The 20,460-nt window shown below is 43.0% G+C and overlaps 1 protein-coding gene across 4 annotated transcripts in view; it reads right to left on the reverse strand.

Annotated features, from left to right (window-relative positions):
• The window catches only part of otofa (otoferlin a), a 470,909-nt gene that overhangs the window by 424,454 nt on the left and 25,995 nt on the right, over positions 1-20,460 (reverse strand). For all 4 annotated transcript variants that reach the window (XM_078541508.1, XM_078541509.1, XM_078541506.1 and 1 more), the window contains exon 2: positions 8,634-8,692. In XM_078541508.1, the coding sequence (XP_078397634.1) occupies positions 8,634-8,692 (59 nt within the window). The remainder of the gene's footprint in view (positions 1-8,633; positions 8,693-20,460) is intronic.

The raw sequence follows: 20,460 nt of genomic DNA on the forward strand, positions 1-20,460 counted from the left end.
AGGAGAGTGCGAGAGGAGGACTCTGAGACTGGCAGTCAGCAGCACCTAGAGGAGAGTGTGAGAGGAGGACCCTGAGCCAGGAAGTCAGCAGCATCTAGAGATGAGCAGAAGAGCTATAAAAATAGCGCGAGAAGCGGCAAGAGTTCGAGAGCAGAGGTGACCGAGGGGGTTCGGTGAGGAGAGAGGAGTTGCTCCTTTACTTTTCTACCTTTCCTCAGAAAGAAGACCGGCGGCCTTGGTAAGTAGGATCTGGTGAGTAAATTAGAAAAGTGTAATACTTTTAAACAAGTTGCTATACTTGGATTTAACTGCAGGAGCACGAGGAATAAGGGAAATTTAGGGCGAATAATAATAAAGTAATATAAATAATCCAAAATAGGATAAAGTTAACATAAGGGAAGTAGGGTTAAGACATGACAGGGTAGCTCAGTCGAGTGGAATGCGTGTCCTGTAATATGTGGGAAGTCATGGACGCTACCAGTGTCCTGGACGACCACATGTGCAGGAAGAGCTGCCAGCTGCAGAAGCTGGAGCTCCAGGTTTCAGAGCTCGAGTGGCGGCTGGAGTCACTGTGGCGCATCCGTAAGGTTGACAGCTGCATGGATGGCATGTTCAGAGAGGTGGTCACACCACAGATTAAGGGCCTGGAGTCAGAGAGGGAATCGGTGACCACTAGGCAGCCCAGGAGAAGTAGGCAGGTAGTGCCAGAGTCCCCTGTGGACCTGCTCACAAATTGGCTTTCCGTTTGGAAGCTGGTGAGGGTGATGGCTCTTCAGAGAAATGCAGTCAGGTTTATGGCACCACAAATGGCTCAGTTGTACAGGTGTGGAAGAAGAAGAAAGAAAGAACAATAGTGATAGGGGATTCATTGGTTAGGGGAGCAGCCAGGCATTTCTGTGGCCATAGGCATGACTCTAGGATGGTATGTTGCCTCCCTGATGCCAGGGTCAAGGATGTTACAGAGCAGCTGTAGGACATTCTCCCGGGGGATGGGTGAGTTGCCAGAGATCGTGGTGAACATTGGTACCAATGGCTTAGGTAGGAAGGGGGATGTAGTCCTGCAATCAGAATGTAGGGAGCTAGGTAAAAACCTAGCAAGCAGGACCTCAAATGTAGTAATTTCCAGATTACTTCCAGCGCCACGTGCCAGTGAGTACAGAAATAGGAGGATAAGGCAGATGAATGCATGGCTGGAAAGATGGTGCAGGAAGGAGGGCTTTAGATTCCTGGGACACTGGGACTGGCTCTGGGGGAGATGGCACCTGTACAAGCAGGGCAGGTTGCATCTGAACAGAGCTGGGACTGAGTCCCTTGCTAGTGCTGTTGGGAGTTCTTTAAACTAGCTCAGCAGGGGTGTGGAAACCAAGAACAAATATTAGAGAGGAATACCAGGGTGCACAAAATACTGGGAGGGACAGATAGCACTAGTATAGAGAATACTAAGTTAATAGGTGAAGTTGGGGTAAGGGAGAAAGTAACAAAATCTAAAGCAAGGTTACTATGCATGTATTTGAATGCACAGAGTATAGTAAATAAGATTGGGGAGTTACAGGTACAAATTGTCATGTGAAAATATGATATTGTGGTGATAACAGGTACCTGGCTCAAGGAAGGGCAGAACTGGGTGTTAAATATTCCTGGGTACGAGATGCTCAAAAAAAAAGGAAGATAAGGAGGAGGGGTGGCGGTATTGGTTAAGGAGAGCATTGCAGTGCTGGACAAAGAGGGTGTCCCAGAAGGTTCAAGGACAGAATCAATTTGGCTCAAACTAAGGAACAAAAAGGATGCAATTACGTTGCTCAGTGTAGTCTACAGACTGCTAACCAGTGAGAAGAATGTAGAAGAACAAACTTGCAGGGAAATTACAGAGAGATGCAAGCATTATAGAGTAGTTATAATGGGGGACTTTAATTACCCGAATGTAGACTGGGACAGTGATAGTGTATAGGGCGGAGAGGGGCAAAAGTTCCTAGTTTGTGTTCAGGAGAATTTTCTACAGGAGCATGTGTCCAATCTAACAAGAGAAAGATGCACTGTTCGACCTGGTTCTTGGAAATGAGGGTGACCAAGTAGATCAACTGTCAGTGGGGGAGCATTTAGGAGACAGTGATCATTGTATTGTACATTTTAGAATGATGATAGAAAAGGACAATAGGCAATCCAGAGTAAGAATAATTAGATGGACGAGAGCTGACTTCGATGGGGCAAGAACGGAACTGGGCCGGATGGACTTGAACGAAAGATTGGCAGGGAAAACTGTGGCCGAACAATGGACTACCTTCAAAAAGAATTGGTTCGGGTACAGTCAAGGTATATTCCATCGAAAGGGAAAGGTAGGGCAACCAAATCCAGAGCTCCTTGGATGAAAAAGGAGATTGAAATTAAGATGAAAAAGAAAAAGTGCACTTATGACAGGTGTCCGGTAGAAAATACAATTGAGAATCAAGAGGGATACAGAAGGTTCTGAGGGGAGGTGAGAAAGCATATTAGAGAAGCGAAGAGGGATTATGAGAAAAGACTGGCAGCCAACATAAAGGGGAATCCAAAAGTCATCTATAGGCATATAAGTAGTAAAAGGGTTGTAAAAGGAGGAGTAGGGTCAATTAGGGACCTAAAAAGGAATTTAAACATGGACAAAGGGGCCATGGCTGAGGTATTAAATGAACACTTTGCATCCGTCTTTACCAAGGAGGTAGATGCTACCCAGGCCTTGGTGACAGACAAGGAAACTCTGTCACTAGAAGGGTTCAAAATTGATAAGGAGGAAGTGTTGAATAGACTGTCAGTACATAAAATTGACAAATGACTGGTACCGGATGAGATGTATCCAAGGATATTGAAAGAAGTGAGAGTAGAAATTGCAGGGGTACTGACCATCTTTGCTAGACTCAGGGGAGATGCCAGAGGACTGGAGAATTGCAAACATTACACCCTTGTTCAAAAAAGCTTGCAAGGATAAACCAAGCAATTACAGACCAGTCAGTTCAACTTCAGTGGTGAGCAGGATTCTAGAAACAATTATTCGGGATAGAAGTAGTAGTCACATGGAAAAATATGGGTTGATAAGGAAGAGCCAGCATGGATTTCTAAAGGGAAATTGTGTTTAAATAACCTGCTGGAGTTTTTTGAAGAGGTAACAGAAAAGGTTGATGAGGGTAATGCTGTTGATGTGGTGTACATGGACTTTCAAAAGGCATTTGATCCGTGCCACACAACAGACTTGTGAGAAAAGTTATTGCTCATGGAATAAAAGGGATAGTATCAACGTGGATACAAATTGGCTGAAAAATAGGAAGCAGAGAGTAATGGTCAATGGATATCTTTTGGTCTGGAGGAAGGTTTGGAGTGGAGTTCCCCAGGGGTCAGTATTGGGACCCTTGCTTTTCCTGATATTCATGAATGATCTAGATCTTGGTGCACAAGGGACAATTTCAAAGTTTGCAGATGATACAAAGCTTGGGAGTGTTGTAAACTGTGAGAAGGACAGTGTAGAATTTCAAAAGGACATAGACAAGTTGGTGGAGTGGGCAGATAGGTGGCTGATGAAGTTCAATGTGGAGAAGTGTGAGGTGATGCATTTTGGTAGGAAGAACATGGAAAGACAATATAAAATAAGGGGTGAAATTTTGAAAGCAGTGCAGGAGCAGAAAGACCTGGATGTATATGTGCATAGATCATTGAAGGTGGCAGGACAGGTGGGGAGAGCAGTTAATAAAGCATACAGTATCCTGGGCTTTATTAATAGGGGCATAGAGTACAAGAGCAGGGAGCTTATGCTGAATTTATATAAGACTCTCATTAGGCCTCAGCTGGAATATTGTGTACAGTTCTGTGCAGCATACTATAGGAAGGATGTGAACACATTGGAGAGAGTGCAGAAGAGGTTTACAACAATGGTTCCAGGGATGAGAAACTTCAGTTATGAAGAAAGATTGGAGAGGTTGGGACTGTTCTCTTTGAAGAGAAGAAGGCTAAGAGGAGATTTGATCGAGATGTTCAAAATTATGAGGGGGCTGGACAAAGTAGATAGGGTGAAGCTATTCCCGCAAACTATGACTTGGAGGAGGGGCAGAGTGTAATGTATCCAAATTTGCTGATGATACAAAAATAGGTGGGAGGGCATGTTGTACTGAGGGCATAAAAAATCTGCAAGGGGATATGGACAGGTTGAGTGAGGGGGCAAAAACTTGGCAGATGGAGTTAAATGTACGAAAGTGTGAGATCATGCACTTTGGTAGGAAAATTCAAAAGCAGATTATTATTTAAATGGAGAGAGACTCCAAAAAAGTGCAGCACAGAGGGATCTGGGTGTTCTTGTGCATAAAACACAAAAATTTAGCATGCAGGTGCAGCAAGTAATTAAGAAGGCAAATGGAATTTTGGCCTGTATCGCGAGGGGGTTGGAATTTAAAAATAGGGAAGGCTTGTTACAACTGTACAGGGTGTAGGTGAGGCCGCCTCTGGAGCACTGTGTACAGTTTTGGTCCCTGTATTTAAGAAAAGATATACTGGCATTGGAGGCAGTTCAAAAGAGATTCACTAGGCTGATTCCTGGGATAAAGGGGTTGACTTATCAAGAACGGCTAAACGGGCTAGGCCTTTATTTATTAGAGTTTAGAAGAATGAGGGGTGATCTTATTGAAACACACAAGATTCTGAGAGGGCTTGACAGGGTAGATGTTGAGAAGATGTTTCCACTAGTGGGGGAAGGGTTACGGGGAAAAGGCAGGGCAATGGCACTAGGCCATAATGCTCGTTTGGAGAGCCGGTGCAGACACGATGGGCCAAATGGCCTCCTTTTGTGCCGTTACCATTGTGTGATTCTGTGATTCTGTGATCTGACCTCTCCTTTCATGCCATTCTCCTTTCCTTCTTCTGCACAGGCGCACGGGACCAGTTCTCAGGGTCAGTCTTTGAAGAAGGTAAAATAACCGAACTGCACACGTGCGGCCAGTTTCCGGCCGGCACATGCGCGAAAAGCCTGAGGTTAGTCAGGAATCGGAGTTTCTGACCTCCGAACTCAGCAAGGCAAGTATAGGTTTCATCTCAAAAGCCATCTAATTAGTCACATTCCCAAGCTCTTTCCCCCATCCCTGCATTTTTTTTCTCCTTCAAGTATTCATCCAATTCCCTTTTGAAAGCTGGTTCTGAATCTGGTTCCACCTCGTTAAACATCCCCCTCCCCTACAATCACCCCGGATTCCCTTAAATATCTTTAATTTCTTGTTATGTTTCCTATTCTTTAATTTTAATATAACAACTGCTATTTAATAATCTCCATTGCTTTCCACTTAAGGCGTTTTCATTTTACTTCCTCTTTTTGGTGGGGGTCTTTTTCCCTTCCTCCATCTCTTTGTTTATAAAATGCTGTCAATATTTATTCCCGGTTACGATGAAGGGCAGAAGACTGAAAAAAATTAACTTATCGGTTCTCTCCACATAGGCTGACTGACCTGCTTAGTAAAGGTGCCGGAAATGGCCGGGAAAGACATTCTGAGCAGAACAAAACTGGATTAACAGAGCAGCAGGCCAGAGAGAGGCCTCTCAGTTCTCAGATGCAGCACTGGGAGCCTCAGTGCAGGAGGTGGAAAAGAGGAGAGAGGAGGCTGTCTTGACATACATTATAAAAGCATTTGGAACAGGTAGCCATGGAGGTCTCCATGGTCCTAGACACAATGTCAAAAAAAGTTCAATGACCTCCCATGAGTGGTAAAGGTTAGTATTTTCAAATACCAAGTCCCATCGATAGCTTTACACAGTGCTCAGTGCACCACAGCCCCCATCATTCGCTCATCACCAATCCCTAGCCAGCAGGGTTCCTACCTAACATTCATATGCTCTAATGCGCCCTCACACACACACCACTGCTGCAAGTCTTACACTCTGATAATACACATAATTCCAGTCATTCAGTTATGACCGGCTCAACACCCAAGCACATTTCAACGCATGTCCCCACAGTCTGCCCTCTCTCTCTCAGGACAAAGTGGCAGATAACATGAGGGAGCAACAACGCACACGGCTGCATGTTCTCACCCCCTAGGAGGAGACATTTTCTGGCATTATTGGTGCATGCATCACTGAGGCCATGGTGACCAGAATTGCTGAAGCCATCCAGGATGATGTTATGCCCCTGCCTTATGCAACTTCCCAAATTCCACTTCAACTTCATCCCACAATCTGGAATGGGCACAAGTTACAGATGGCTTAACCACGCATCTCTTCATTTCTATCCGCACACCTGGCACTGTGGCGGGGAAGGCAGCAGGTGGTCCGCATGCCTGTGAGCCAATTGGAGTGGCTGGGATTTAACCCATGGGCAGGGGAGGTTTACACCAGGTCTCCAAGCTGGTCTGGCAAAAGCTGTCAGCCTGGTGGACAGGCTGAGGTGGGGGTGTGCCTCCTGGTTGGCAAACACCTCCACCCAAGGTGAGGACTTCCCCTCCCCTGCGTTTCCCCCTCCTTGACCTGTCACTCCTGCCCCCCAACTTCCTCGTACCCTTTGCTGGGGCCTACCAGCCTGGCCTCAGCGAGACCCTGGGCTCAACTCACAGCCTAAGCTCCCTCATGAAACATCTTCCTCAGGGGCTGGTGCAGTCTTAGCAGTGGGTACCGCTCCCAGTGACACTGCCGGGACAAGACAGCTGTCATCCAATTGATTGGCCGACAGCTCTCCGAGGTGGGGCTTCCTCATTGACCAAAAGTTCAAACCAAGTCTGGAGAAATGCCCTCAGAATATAGCAATAAATATTCTTATAGGTGTCATTATCTGCATTGCCACAGCCCTACAACAATCTCTCGCAACCTGAACATATATTTGATGTGGGCAGGTTCGTCACTTATTGTCAATCTGCTGCAAATCATAGAAAATTGCACATGGACATAACACCCTTGGAGCTTCATTTAAACATTGGAACTGGGAAAGTAGCAGAGGCATTTGACACATCCTTTCATTCATTTCAGTGCAATGAAAATCGGCTGGGCTCTGTGAAGGGTATCTGATCCATCCTGCATGATTGCTGCCAAGTCAGGGACAACAATGATCAACCCAATTTGTACTTATGCAAATGTTGTAAAATTGTGTGCATCTATTATAAGAGACATGTATCTTCACTAAAACCTTAATAAAATCCTACACAAGACAATAAAAATGTGCCCTCTGGTCCCAAGCATAATGGAAACTGAAATTCTGAGACCGAATCTTCTGAATGTCAGGTTAGTTTAGAAATATGACAGCTATTACAATAATTTCTCATTACGCATATATGGGTACTGGACAGTCCTTAAAATTTGTCGACAAAAATATAATGCAAATATGTCCTTGAAAATTAATTCAAATAACAAGGTTATAATGCTATTTTCCTTCGACATCTGATTGAGTCTTGACTTTGCATTAACTCTCTGAGATTGAGCCTGACACATGCAGCAGGTTTGCATGCTCCTATTGATAGTGTAATAGTTTTTGACGTAACTGGTTCTTGCTACTGTTGAACAGATTTTACACCAGTCACTTGCTCTTTTGTTAAAAACGGTTGCTCACCTCCTATAACTGTGAGAGAATTGAGCAATCTAGGGTGCAGGTATCCATGAGTAATTCCACTCTAATCCATTAGCAGGAAGTGTCTTTGCAACAACATTAATCAGGCTACATACGTTCTCTCATTTTTGTTGCCAGACCTGTCACCAAAGAGTTCGATTGCAGCCTTCTTGAATTTGACGAGAAGATGTTCTTTGCTCCTGAATCATGAAGCAAACACCTCTACTTGGGGCAATTGCAGAACGATGTGGAACAAAATAAATAATTTCATATCTCCTCACTTTTATGCAAAACAAATACAATTATCTGGGTCTCCTTGTTATCCGCGTGAAAACAAAGTTCCATTCTATATATGTATGTTCCATAGATATATGAAATGGCATAAGCTTGTAATGCTATGGCATCAGTCATTGTTCTTCCTACACAAACAATCAAATATATGTGCAGCCGCCAGTTAAGATCAACACCATATTTATGGGGTAATATGATATCTATGAATGGTTAACCTTTTAAAAATAATCAAACTTTATTATACCAATGGTCGATTATAAGTGATGAATTTAGATATTTCAAGTTGAATATAAATTTATTTCTGTTTGATAGCTGCCAATAAAACAAAACCTTGGCATAAGTAAGCTCTCCTTCCAGGAATAAATATGGCCTTTCTATGTATTCTGTGATTGCTTAACCTCAATTATTGTGACACAGTACATAACAGAGCCCAACAAACCTCTCATTAGGTATAATTACCAACAGCCACTACTATGAAACCTTTCCAAGCCTACATAATTAAACAAACTCCAGCAGTTACTTCAACTCAATTTAGCAAAGAGTTGTTCAGAAACACTTTAACAAGCTTTTTCATAATAAAGAAAGGGGTCCAGCATTATTTAAGTGGCTGCAGTGTTATAACTTATTCTAATAAAAAATATGCTAAATACAGATGACCTCTGGATAAAATTATTTGAAATTCATGTGTACACAGTGTGAGGAATTGAACCGAGTGTATATGAATCCGATGTCAACCAGGACATGTGTTTTTTTTCTAACTTTAATGCGGTTTGAATAATTTACAAGAAACGTAAAGTAATCCTACCTCATCAAACTGTGCTTCATCTTCACAGTTTTCCAGCACTCTTGTATAAAACGAGAGCCCTTGAAATTTCATAAAAAAACAAGTCAGTCAAGAAAGAAAATTAGAACATAATTAAATGACATATTACAAACTAAATTCAATTATATTTATAGCTACAATTTAGAATGAACATTAATCTACTTAAACCACCCAAAGTGACTCTTAATTGGGCCTTGTTGGTTTAACTAATGAATTCTATGCATTATAAACAAATTTTGCTTGCTTATTCTCAGTGAGTCTGACAAAACTCAGGGTTCCTGAGTCCTAGTTTATGTTTTGCGCATGCGTGACTGACGAATGGTTACCTCCTTAGTATTAGTTTGAACACTCTAGCGTTAGTTTTAATTCATAAAGGCAGGTTATGACTTTTGAGTATGAAGAAGGGAAAGAATAGATTGATTTGAAGAAGCCATGAGAAAATTATTTCATTGATGAAACATTAGTCAACTAATTTCTGAAATATTGCATCTTGGAATCTGTTAGAGAAATGGTGGGACAGACACATGTAATCAGAATTAGAAAAAAAATACTCAATGGGACTCGCTTTTCAAGGTGCTGTATTCTTATTTTCTTGGCAGTGGAATAATGTGGAAGTTACATATTCTCGGTATAAATTCAATTGTTTGGTTATTTTGATTCCAGCTGAATTTAATGACTGAGATTAGCCTGGAATACTCATTCCAAATAATATAACAACTGGTGCATCACCGCCAATTCTTAAAACGATTTGTAACCATCACAGGGAATTCCTTGGAACTCACATTTAGCAAGACTTTAGTAGAGATTAATGATTTCTGCCAGTGATTATAGCAGGTGAGGCTTGTCACCCTTCTCCATTCACTATATTGGTAAGTAAACGGATTAAAAAAAAGAAAGACTTGGATTTATATAGTGCTTTTCATGATCAGTGGATGTCTCAAAGCACTTCAATGAAATACTTTTGAAGTGTAGTCACTGTTGCAATGTACGAAACACAGAACCCAATATCTGCACAGCACACTCCCAGAAACAGCAATGTCGTAATGGCCAGATAATCTGTTTCTGTGATGTTGGTTGAGAAAAAAATATTGGCCAGGACACTGGGGTAACTGCCCTCCTCTTCTTTGAAATAGTGCCAAGGGATCTTTAATATCTGCGGCATGGGCAGGCAGATGGGGCCTCGGTTTAACGTCTCATCCAAAAGACACCTCATCGGAGAGTTCAGCTCTCCCTCAGTACTGCGCGGGAGTGTTAGCCTTGATTTTTGTTCTCAAGCCCTGGAGCACTTGAATGGGAACTCACTATAGCTCAGAGACAAGAGCACTACCAACTGAACCACAGCTGACAAACACATAGTTAATAGTTTCATTAAAATAGCAGACAGAGGAATACCATTCAAATCTGCTAATTCTTCAACTGCTATTACAGTCAATGTTTTCAAATAGACAGTTAAAGTAGTGAGAGCAATTTTATACATTCAAAATAGACTCAGAATTACAGTTTGTTTTCTCAGTTGTCTGTTTGGCCCTAGGGAATATCGATAGGACACTTGGCTGCCATAAGAAAAAAAATAACTTTGGAATTCAGCTATCAGGGACCACGACAAAGCCAGGTGCAATCAAAATCTAAATGAAAAACCTGAGTTCCTTCTTAAAAATTGTCTAATATTTTAGAACAATGGAAGTACCGCACAGAAGAAGGCATCTGGTCCATTTTGCTTGTTTTTGGTCTTTGTTAGAGCAACCAAAAATTAATTCCAGTCCCTTACATTCTCTCCATAGCCCTTCAATGTTGGACTTTCAACAAATCACCAAATGTGACAAAAAAAACATAATTTTCTATTAAAGGGCATGCCAGCAGGAGTCTGACTGGATAATTCTTATGAGGCCTGTTCGCAATTTCAGTAGAAGAGCATTGAATGTATTTGAATGGCCTGCTAATGGCTACTTCATTCACTTTAAATGGATCAAAGATTTCAGAAAATATTGGACAGTGCTATTACATATGCACTGTGCACTATTAAAGCCAACAGTCATTCCTAGTGTATTATGGTTCTTCAGAGATAGCGCTGTTCTATATTCAAAATCTACAGCCAAAAACATAATGAACTGAGCAGTTCCTAGTTAGGTCTTGACTCAGGTATCACAGTCAATTATGTTATCTCAGTATATTGTCAGCACATCTATTAACTCATGTAGAACACAGGGATGTAATTGATGATGTGAGAATCCAGGAAGCATTCATGGATGGGCCAAATGGCCTACTCCGGCTCCCGTTTCTTGTGTTCTTGTGAGGGGAAAAACAAAAATGCTTGGAAAAGTGATCTTTAAAGGATCCATTTTCAATTTCAAAGTAAGATTTTGGCATGAGTCCATAATTCGCTTGGCATTTCCTCAGTAGCTCATCAACAGTAGGAAAATGGTTTTACCTGGTGGACACCGTTCCTACCAGGGAAACTCATCCAAGAATCAGCTTATATCCTTACCAGGTGGAAAATCCAGCTACCTGTATTTTGAATTAACATTGGGCAAAACTTGCTGTTAAAGTAATTAATGGTGTCTAAATGGATTATGCTGTTCCTAATGTATAAATCGCCCATGACGCTTCACCTATAGTTCAACTGTAACCAATATGCTATCATCATCAGTGCTTATGCCCCGAACCTTGACTCCAATGAAGATGTTAAGGCAAAGTTTTATTCTGACCTTGATGAAGTCCTCACTGCCATCTAGAAGAAAACGCCATCTTTCTTGGGGACTTTAACACCAGGATTGGCCGTGACTCCAATGTCTGGAGCAGAACCATTAGGAAAACAGGGTGGGAAAGTCATTGCAAATGGCATCGTCCTGTAAGGCCTCATTATTAAAAAAAAGCCCTTTTTCGCCAGAAGGACAAACACAAAACTACGCGGAGGCATCCGAGATCAAAGTATTAGCACCTGCTGGATTATAGCATTGTTCAGGTCAAACATTGAAGTGATGTCTGTATCATTCGATCCATTCATGGGACTGATATCTGCTGGACAGATCACTGACTTGTTCAATCGGTGATGAACATCCACGTATAGCACCAAGACATCGTACGGCCCAGAATTCCAAGAGGAAGACGATCAATGTCCAGCCCTAAAACAGCTCAACCAAAGGGAGGAATTCCAAGTGCAGCTCACAACCATTCTGGAAAATCTTCACACATCCAACTCAATTCCAGAACATGGGATCAAATAAAGTCAGCTGTACTAGACCCCTGTGCCCAGACCATTGAGTTCAAGTATTGTTGTCACCAGGACTGGTTTGATGAAAACAATGCTGAAATGTGTGATCTCCTGGAACAAAAACGAGCAGCTTTCATTGCCTGGCCGAACAACCCAAGGTCATACATCAAGAAGGAAACAAGGCAGCCTCAAGGCTGATGCCCAAAGACAAATCCGGAAGATAAACGACATTTGGTAGAAAGAGAAAGCTTGAGAGATCCAACAGTATTCTGACCATCATGACATGCAAAGCTTTTTTTGAAGCCACCAGGTCTAAAGACCAAGGCCTTGACTTGGAAATATATCGCCGTTCCTTCACTGTCTCTGGGTCAAAATCCTGGAGCTCCCTCCCTAACAGCACTGTGGGTGTACCTACACCACATGGACTGCAGCGGTTCAAGAAGGCAGCCGACCACCACCTTCTCAAGGGCAAATAGGGATGGGTAATAAGTACTGGCCTAGCCAGTGAAACCCACATCCCGCGAATGAATAAAAAAAAAAGACAAAACCCCCTTCGCTCACAAGGTGGTGTTTCTCTTGTTAAGGATGACACCGGAAATTCAACACTAGAAACAACATTTTCAACAACTCCTCAACCATGAATCCACAATGGCAACTGATATTCTCCAGGCACTCCCCCAGTATCCTGTGGTGGAATCGATTAGTGAACCACCATCAATGGGAGGTGCAACAAGCCATCAAGTGGATGATAAAACAACAAAGCCTACAGCCCTGATGGAGTTCCAGCTGAGCTCTTCAACCCTGGGGGCTTTTCCCGACGTCAAGGCTCCATGCACTCATCCTATGGATTTGGGGAAAAGAATTCCAAAATTCCCTAGATTCAGGGAAGCTTCCATTAGATTGAAAAATAGCATATGTAACTCCTTGATTCAAAAAGGGAGGGAGACAGAAATCAGGAAACGACAGGCCAGTTAGCCTAATGTCTGTCAGAGGGAAAATGTTCGAAGCTATTATTAAAGATATTATAGCAGGGCACTTAGAAAATTCAAGGCAGTCAGGAAGAGTCAACATGATTTTGTAGAAGGGAAATCATGTTTAACCAATTTATTGGAGTTCTTTGAAAGAGTCACATGTGCTGTGGATAAAGGGGAACCAGTGGATGTACTTTTAAAAAATTTATTCATGGGATGTGGGCTTCGTTGGCTGGGCCAGCATTTGTTGCCCAACCCTAGTAGCCTTTGAAAAGGTGGTGGTGAGCTGCCTTCTTGAATTGTTGCAGTCCATGTGGTGTGGGTACACCCACAGTGCTGTTAGGAAGGGAGTTCCAGGATTTTGACCCAGTGACAGTGAAGGAACAGCGATATATTTCCAAGTCAGGATGGTGAGTGACTTGGAGGGGAGCTTCCAGGTGGTGGTGTTCCCACCTATCTGCTGCCCTTGTCTTTCTAGGTGGTAGTGGTCATGGATTCCAATGGTACTGTCTAAGGGGCCTTGGTGAATTCCTGCAGTGCAACTTGTAGATGGTACACATTGCTGTTTCTGTGCGTCAGTGGTGGAGGGAGTGAATGTTTGTGGATGTGATGACAATAAAGCGGACTGCTTTGTCCTGGACAGTGTCCAGCTTCTTCAGTTGTGGGAGCTGCACTCATCCAGGGAAGTAGGGAGTATTCCATCACACTCCTGACTTGTGCTTTGTAGATGGTGGACAGGCCTTGGGAATTCAGGAGTTGAGTTACTCATCACACAATTCCTAGCTTCTGACCTGATCTTCTAGCCACAGTATTTATATGGCTAGTCCAGTTCAGTTTCTGGTCAATGGTAACCCCCAGGATGTTGATAGTGGGGGATTCAGTGATGGTAATGCCATTGAACATTAAGGGGCAATGGTTAGATTCTCTCTTGTTGGAGATGGTCATTGCCTGGCACTTGTGTCACACAAAAGTTACTTGCCACTTGTCAGTCCAAGCCTGGATATTGTCCAGGTCTTGTTGCATTTGGACATGGACTGATTCAGTATCTGAGGAGTCGAGAATGGTGCTGAACATTGTGCAATCATCGGTGAACATCCCCACTTCTGACCATATGATGGAAGGAAGGTCCTTGATGAAGCAGATGAAGATGGTTGGGCTGAGGAGACTACCATGAGGAACTCCTGCAGTGATGTCCTGGAGCTGTGATAACTGAGCTCCAACAACCATAACCATCTTCCTTTGTGCTAGGTATGGCTCCAACCAGTGGAGAGTTTTCCCCCTGATACCCATTGACTCCAGTTTTGCTAGGGCTCCTTGATACCATACTCAAATGGTGCTTTTATGCCACTCTCACCTCACCTCAGGAGTTCAGCTCTTTTGTCCATGTTTGAACCAAGGCTGTAATGAGGTCAGGAGCTGAGTGGCCCTGGTGGAACCCAAACTGGGCATCAGTGAGCAGGTTTATGCTAAGCAAGTGCCGCTTGATAGCACTGTTGATGACCCCTTCCATTACTTTATTGATGATCAAGAGTAGACTGATGAGGCAGTAATTGGTCAGGTTGGATTTGTCCTGCATTTTGTGGACATGACATAGCTGGGCAATTTTCCACATAGCCAGGTAAATGCCAGTGTTGTAGCTGTACTGGAGCAGCTTAGCTAGGGGCACGGCAAGTTCTGGAGCACAAGTCTTCAGCACTATTGCCGGAATATTGTCAAGGCCGATAGTTTTTGCAGTATCCAGTGCCTTCAACCTTTTCTTGATATCACATGGAGTGAATCAAATTGGCTGAAGACTGGCATTTGTGATGCTGGGGACCTCCAGAGGAGGTCGAGATGGATCATCCACTCGGCACTTCTGGCTGAAGATTGTTGCAAATACTTCAGCCTTATCTTTTGCACTGATGTGCTGGGCTCATCCCTCATTGAGGATGGGGATATTTGTGCAGCCACCTCCTCCAGTGAGCTGTTAATTGTCCACCACCATTCATGACGAGATGTGGCAGGACTTCAGAGCTTAGATCAGAGCCGTTGGTTGTGGGATTGCTTATCCCTGTCTATTACTTGCTGCTTATGCTGTTTGGCACACAAGTAGTCCTGTACTATAGCTTCACCAGGTTGACATCTCATTTTTAGGTATGCCTGGTGCTGCTCCTGGCATGCCCTCCTGTACTCTTCATTGAAACAGGGTTGATCCCCTGGCTTGATCGTAATGGTAGAGTGGGGGATATGCCAGGCCATGAGGTTACAGGTTGTGTTCAAGTGCAATTCTGCTGCTGCTGCTGATGGCCCACAGCACCTCATGGACGCCCAGTCTTGAGTTGCTAGATCTGTTCGAAATCTATCCCATTTAGCATGGTGGTAGTGCCACACAACATGAGGTATCCTCAATGTGAAGGTGGGACTTCGTCTCCACAATGACTGTGGAGTTCACTCCCGATACTGTCATGGGCAAATGTATCTGCGGCAGACAGCTTGGTGAGGATGAGGTCGAGTATGCTTTTCCATCTTGTTGGCTCCCTCACCACCTGCTGCAGACCCAGTAGGGCAGCCATGTCCTTTTTGTCTCCAGGGAGCAGACCTGGAGGGAGGAGCACTGGAGCGGTGACCTCGGTGCACAGAGTAACTGAAGCCAAAACTGAAAAAGTGACATCACAGGAAAGCTGTGACCTGATTGGTTGGTAGGAAATCTGCACCAAATTTGAAAAAAAAAATGCTGCAAAGCTAATTAATAAATTAATTATCTAAGTCAAGATGGCTGGGCAGGTGATGTGCTGTAGCTGTATGATGTGGGAGCTGGCAGATCCCATTGCGAGCCGCAGTGACAACATCTGCAGGAAGTGTTGGTTGCTGGAGGAACTCCGGCTCAGAATTGACGAGCTGGAGTCCGAGCTCCAGACACTGTGGCATATCTGGGAGGGGGAGAGTTACCTGGACGCTTTGTTTCAGGAGGCGGTCACACCCGGTAGATTAAGTACCTCAAGTTCGGTCAGTGGTCAGGGTCAGCAGGATGTGACTGCAAGTGAGGCAGGTAGAGGGATCCTGTGTTCAGAAACAGAGGAGCTTCAGCTCTTGACCTTGTCCAACAGGTACGAGGTACTTGCTCCCAGTGTGGATGAGGAACAGGGTTGTAGGGAGAATGAGGTTTCATGAAGGGTTTATAAATGTAACAAAGATTTTTAGTAAAATTCATTGACATGTCCCAGCTCATGTGACACTGTCACATGAGGTGGACATGTCTGAATAATTTTTTAAATACTTTTTTTGCAAAGCTTTATTATGAGATGAATCTCCCTGAGGCAATTCCGTGCCTCAGGGAGATTTCTGCGCTCTTTCGCGTGCGTGCACAAAGGAGTTCAGGACTGGACTCTCTCTCCTTCCCCCACCCACACAGGGAGTGCTCAGCGCTTCTGGGTGTGTGTCATGCAAGCCTTAATTGTCCTGCCCATGCAAAATGGCGGCACGCAGTCAATGGCGGGCGGCAATCGGCTACGCGCCCGGCCACGCCTGCGCCCGTTCCCGAACTGCTCACCTGATGGGGGAAAATTCTCCCCAGAGAGTCAGCATAAATAATTTCAGTGCTGGGGCCTGAAATTTTTACAATTTATATAAATGACTTGGATGAAGGGACCAAAGGAATGGTTGCTCAATTTGCTGATGACACAAAGGTAGGTAGGAAAAAAAATTGTGAAGAGGAAATAAGAAGGCTCCAAAGTGCCATAGATAGCTTAAGTGAGTGGGCAGAGATCTGGAAATGGAGTATAATGTGGGCAAATGCGAAATTGTTCATTTTGGCAGGAAGAGTAAAAAATAAGCTTATTATGTAAATGGTGACAGGTTGCAGAGCTCTGAGATTCAGAAATATCTGGGTGTTCCAGTGCATGAATCACAAAAGGCTAATACGCAGGTACAGCTAGTAATTAGGAAAGCTAATAGAGTGTTATCGTTTATTGTGAGGAGAATTGATTGCAAAAGTAGCAAGGTTATGCTTCAGTTGTACAGGGCACTGGTGAGATCACATCTGGGGTATTGTGTACAGTACTGGTCTCCTTATTTAAGGAAAGATGTAAATGTGTTAGAAGCAGTTCAGAAGAGGATTACTAGACTAATACTAGGAATGAGTGGGTTATGAGGAAAGGTTGGACAGGTTAGGCTTGTATCCACTGGAATTTAGAAGAGTAAGAAGTGACTTAATTGAAACGTTTAAGATCCTGAGGGGTCTTGACAGGGTGGATGTGGAGAGGGTGTTTCCTCTTGTGGGAGAATCTAGAACAAGGAGTCACTGTTTAAAAATAAGGGGTTGCTCATTTAAGAGACAGATGATGAGAAATTTTTTCTCTCAGAGGGTAGTGAGTCTTTGGAACTCTCTTTCTCAAAAGGCAGTGGAAGCAGAGTCTTTGAACATTTTTAAGGCCGAGCTGGATAGGTTCTTGATTAACAAGGGGATGAAAGGTTATTGGTGGTAGGCAGAAATGTGGGGCTGAGGTGACAATCTTGATCTTATCCACGATCTTATTGAATGGCGGAGCAGGCTCGAGAGGCCGAGTGGGCCTACTCCTGCTCCTAATTCATATGTTCGTATAAAAGGTAGGGCATGCCATGAAGTTCCCTACTGCAGCAAAATCTGGGGCAGTGGGAAGAGGTTTGGGTGGGGCTTAAACACCAGCATAGACTGGTTGGGCTGAATGGCCTGTTTCTGTGATATAAATCCTATGTAATCCAATGTAATATTTTAACATTTAACATTCTGTAAATACATGTCACTCTCAGCACTTAATAATACCTTGCATAGGACTAAAATTATAAATGTGCATGTTCAATGGAGAGCCTTGCTCACTGGCAGCTTGCATTAGGAAACTGTTGGCATGGCCCCCTTGATTTTTCATCTATTTGGTTAAATTCCACTTCCTTTATCTTTTCATTCTCTGCATCACGGGGGGATTTGCTTCCTTGGAGAATGGTGCAGAGCTTTTGACTGGAGCTGCTTTGATCTTTTTATTTACTTTTGGAAACAGAGATGCAGAATTTCTGTATCAGCTTCTATTTTTTACCATCTTGCGAGGATAATAAACTGCTGACTAAGTTAAAGAGGAGTCCCATTATTTTGAGATTTGCAGGCATTCCAATATTCAATTTGAACGCACAGCATGAAGCAATTAACAGAAGGGAAAAAAAGATTAACTTAAACATGGGATTCAAGGTATTAACCTATTCTTAAAGGGGGATTGCAATACAATGTTTTGATTAAAGTATCTGTTTATTTGTGAAACATTGTCAACATTACAGCTCCAATTATGGTGGCCCTATTGTAACAAATGGAAACAAATTAATGCTAGCAATTAAATAAAAAAACATAATTAACAGCTTACCTTATATCAATTAGCTATTAAATATAGTGTGCAGGAAATGAGAAACAAAGTAAATTCACATTTTGAAAACTGTTCTGAACTACTTTTCTGTAAAAGGTGTTTTAAGTCACTTTCTGTTGTCACTTTTAAAATATTGGCCTGGTTCAAAACTCCCATTGTTGATTAATTTACAATAGTTTTTCCCTGTACAGACCGAAGGCAGTTTGCATAAGGGAAATAGATTTTTAATTTTTAACATATTGTGCAACCTATTTTGCAAATGATCGTAGCATCAAAATTTTTATTAGGTTCTGTACTTACCAAGGATTACATTGGAGATACAGCACAACACATGCCATTCAGCCCAACCAGTCCATGCCAGTGTTTCAAACCTCCTCCCATCATTCTTCATCTAAATCTACCAACATAATCCTCAATTCTCTCTCCCTTATGTAAGTCGTCTAGCTTTCCATGAAATACTATTTCCTCCAACCACTCCCTGTGGCAGCGAGTTCCATTCTCACTATATGAGTGATGAAGTTTCTACTGAATTCTCTATTAGATTTTGTTGTGATTATCTTAGATTGATGGCCTCTAATTATGCTCTTCCCTACAAATGAAAACATTCTCTTTGTATCCACTCTGTCAAACCATTTTATTATTTTAAAGATCTCGATTAGGTCACCCCTCAGCCTTCTTTTCCAAGAGAAAAGAGACCCAACCTGTTTGTCCTTTCCTGATATGCATTCCCTCGCATTTCTGGTATCATCCTTGTAAATCTTCTCTGCACCCTACTATGTATGGGGCAATGTTATCACAGACCTTTTGGAAATCCAGATAAATTATATTTACTACATTACCATTATCTACTCTCTCTGTTACCTCCTCAAAAAAACTCAAGAGATTTGGTGAAACAAATTTTTCCCTTTTGACATTCATGCTGATTAATCGTTATTACATTTTTAGTTTGCAGATGTTCTACTTTTCTCTCTGAGTTTGATTAGTTCAGTTAATACACCCCCCTTCCTTTAATTAAAATGCGCTTATTGCATTAATCATCTCATCATCCAATGTCATGTCCACCTGATTATATCCCTGGTAAATACCGAAGCAAAACATTTATTCTGATATTTCTGCCATGTCCTAATAATACCTGTGGTGTAATCCTATCAATCCCTTAATGGTCCTATTCCCTTCACAGCCTTCCATCTTTATTGATGCACCTGAAAAATATTTTACTATTTTCTTTTATCTTCCGTGATAATTTAATTTCATAGTTCCTCTTTGACTTGTTAAATGTTTTTTTTTTAACTTCTCTCCTAATGTCTTTGTATTCTCTCTTACCCTGGACTCCCCTATCGTCTATGTACTATCACGCCTCTTTCCTAGCTCTCAGTTGTTCCCTTATGTCTTTATTCATTCATGGGGCAGAATCTTCTGTTAGTCGAGCGGGGGTGGGGCCCGCTCACCAACGTGTAAAATGATGCGGGGTGACATCGGGCGTGCGTCATGATGTCACCTTGCGTCATTTAGATTTTTAGGTCGGTGGGCGCGCAGCCGACTTGGCTGCCCACCCGCTGACCTGTCAACGGCCTATTAAGGCCACTAAAAAATGAATTGAAACCATTAATGGACCTGCCCGTCCAACCTTAAAGCTTGCGGGCAGGCCGGGAGCACTGGCAGGCTTCTGAAAAAGCATGAAACCTCATCCACGGGGGGTGGGGATGAGGTTTCATGAGTGATTATAAAATCTCAGGACATTTCAAAATAAAAGTAATGGACATGTCTCAACTCATGTGACAGTGTCACAAGAGGGGGTATGGCAACAAAACTTTTCTCTCGTCTTTATTTGAAGTTTCAAATTTGAGCCAACCTCTCTGAGGCTGCACTTTGCCTCAGGGAGATCAGTGCGCTCTTTCGTGCGCATGCGGTGAAAGAGCGTACTCCCAGCTGAGGGAATTCCCCCCCGCCCGCCCGCCCACACAGGGAGCGCATAGAGTAAAATGGCGGCGTGCCCCTGACCGGAGGGGGTGCCGATTGGGTACCCGCCCACCAGCACCCGCTCCCGCACATCCCCCCTGATGGGGGAAAATGTTGGCCATGGAGTCTAAGTAATTTTAGTTTGTTCTTTCCTTTTAGCAGAATATATCTTCTTGCACTCTGTTGAATGCTGTTTTAAATGTTTCCCATTTTTGCTCTACATCATTGCTTGCCAATATTGTTGCACATTTTATTTTCCCAAATTGTATTTCTGTCTCGTTGATAGCTGCGTCCTTTTCTTC

The sequence above is a fragment of the Cetorhinus maximus genome, chromosome 5, assembly GCF_964194155.1.
Source record: "Cetorhinus maximus chromosome 5, sCetMax3.hap1.1, whole genome shotgun sequence".
NCBI lineage: Eukaryota > Metazoa > Chordata > Chondrichthyes > Lamniformes > Cetorhinidae > Cetorhinus > Cetorhinus maximus.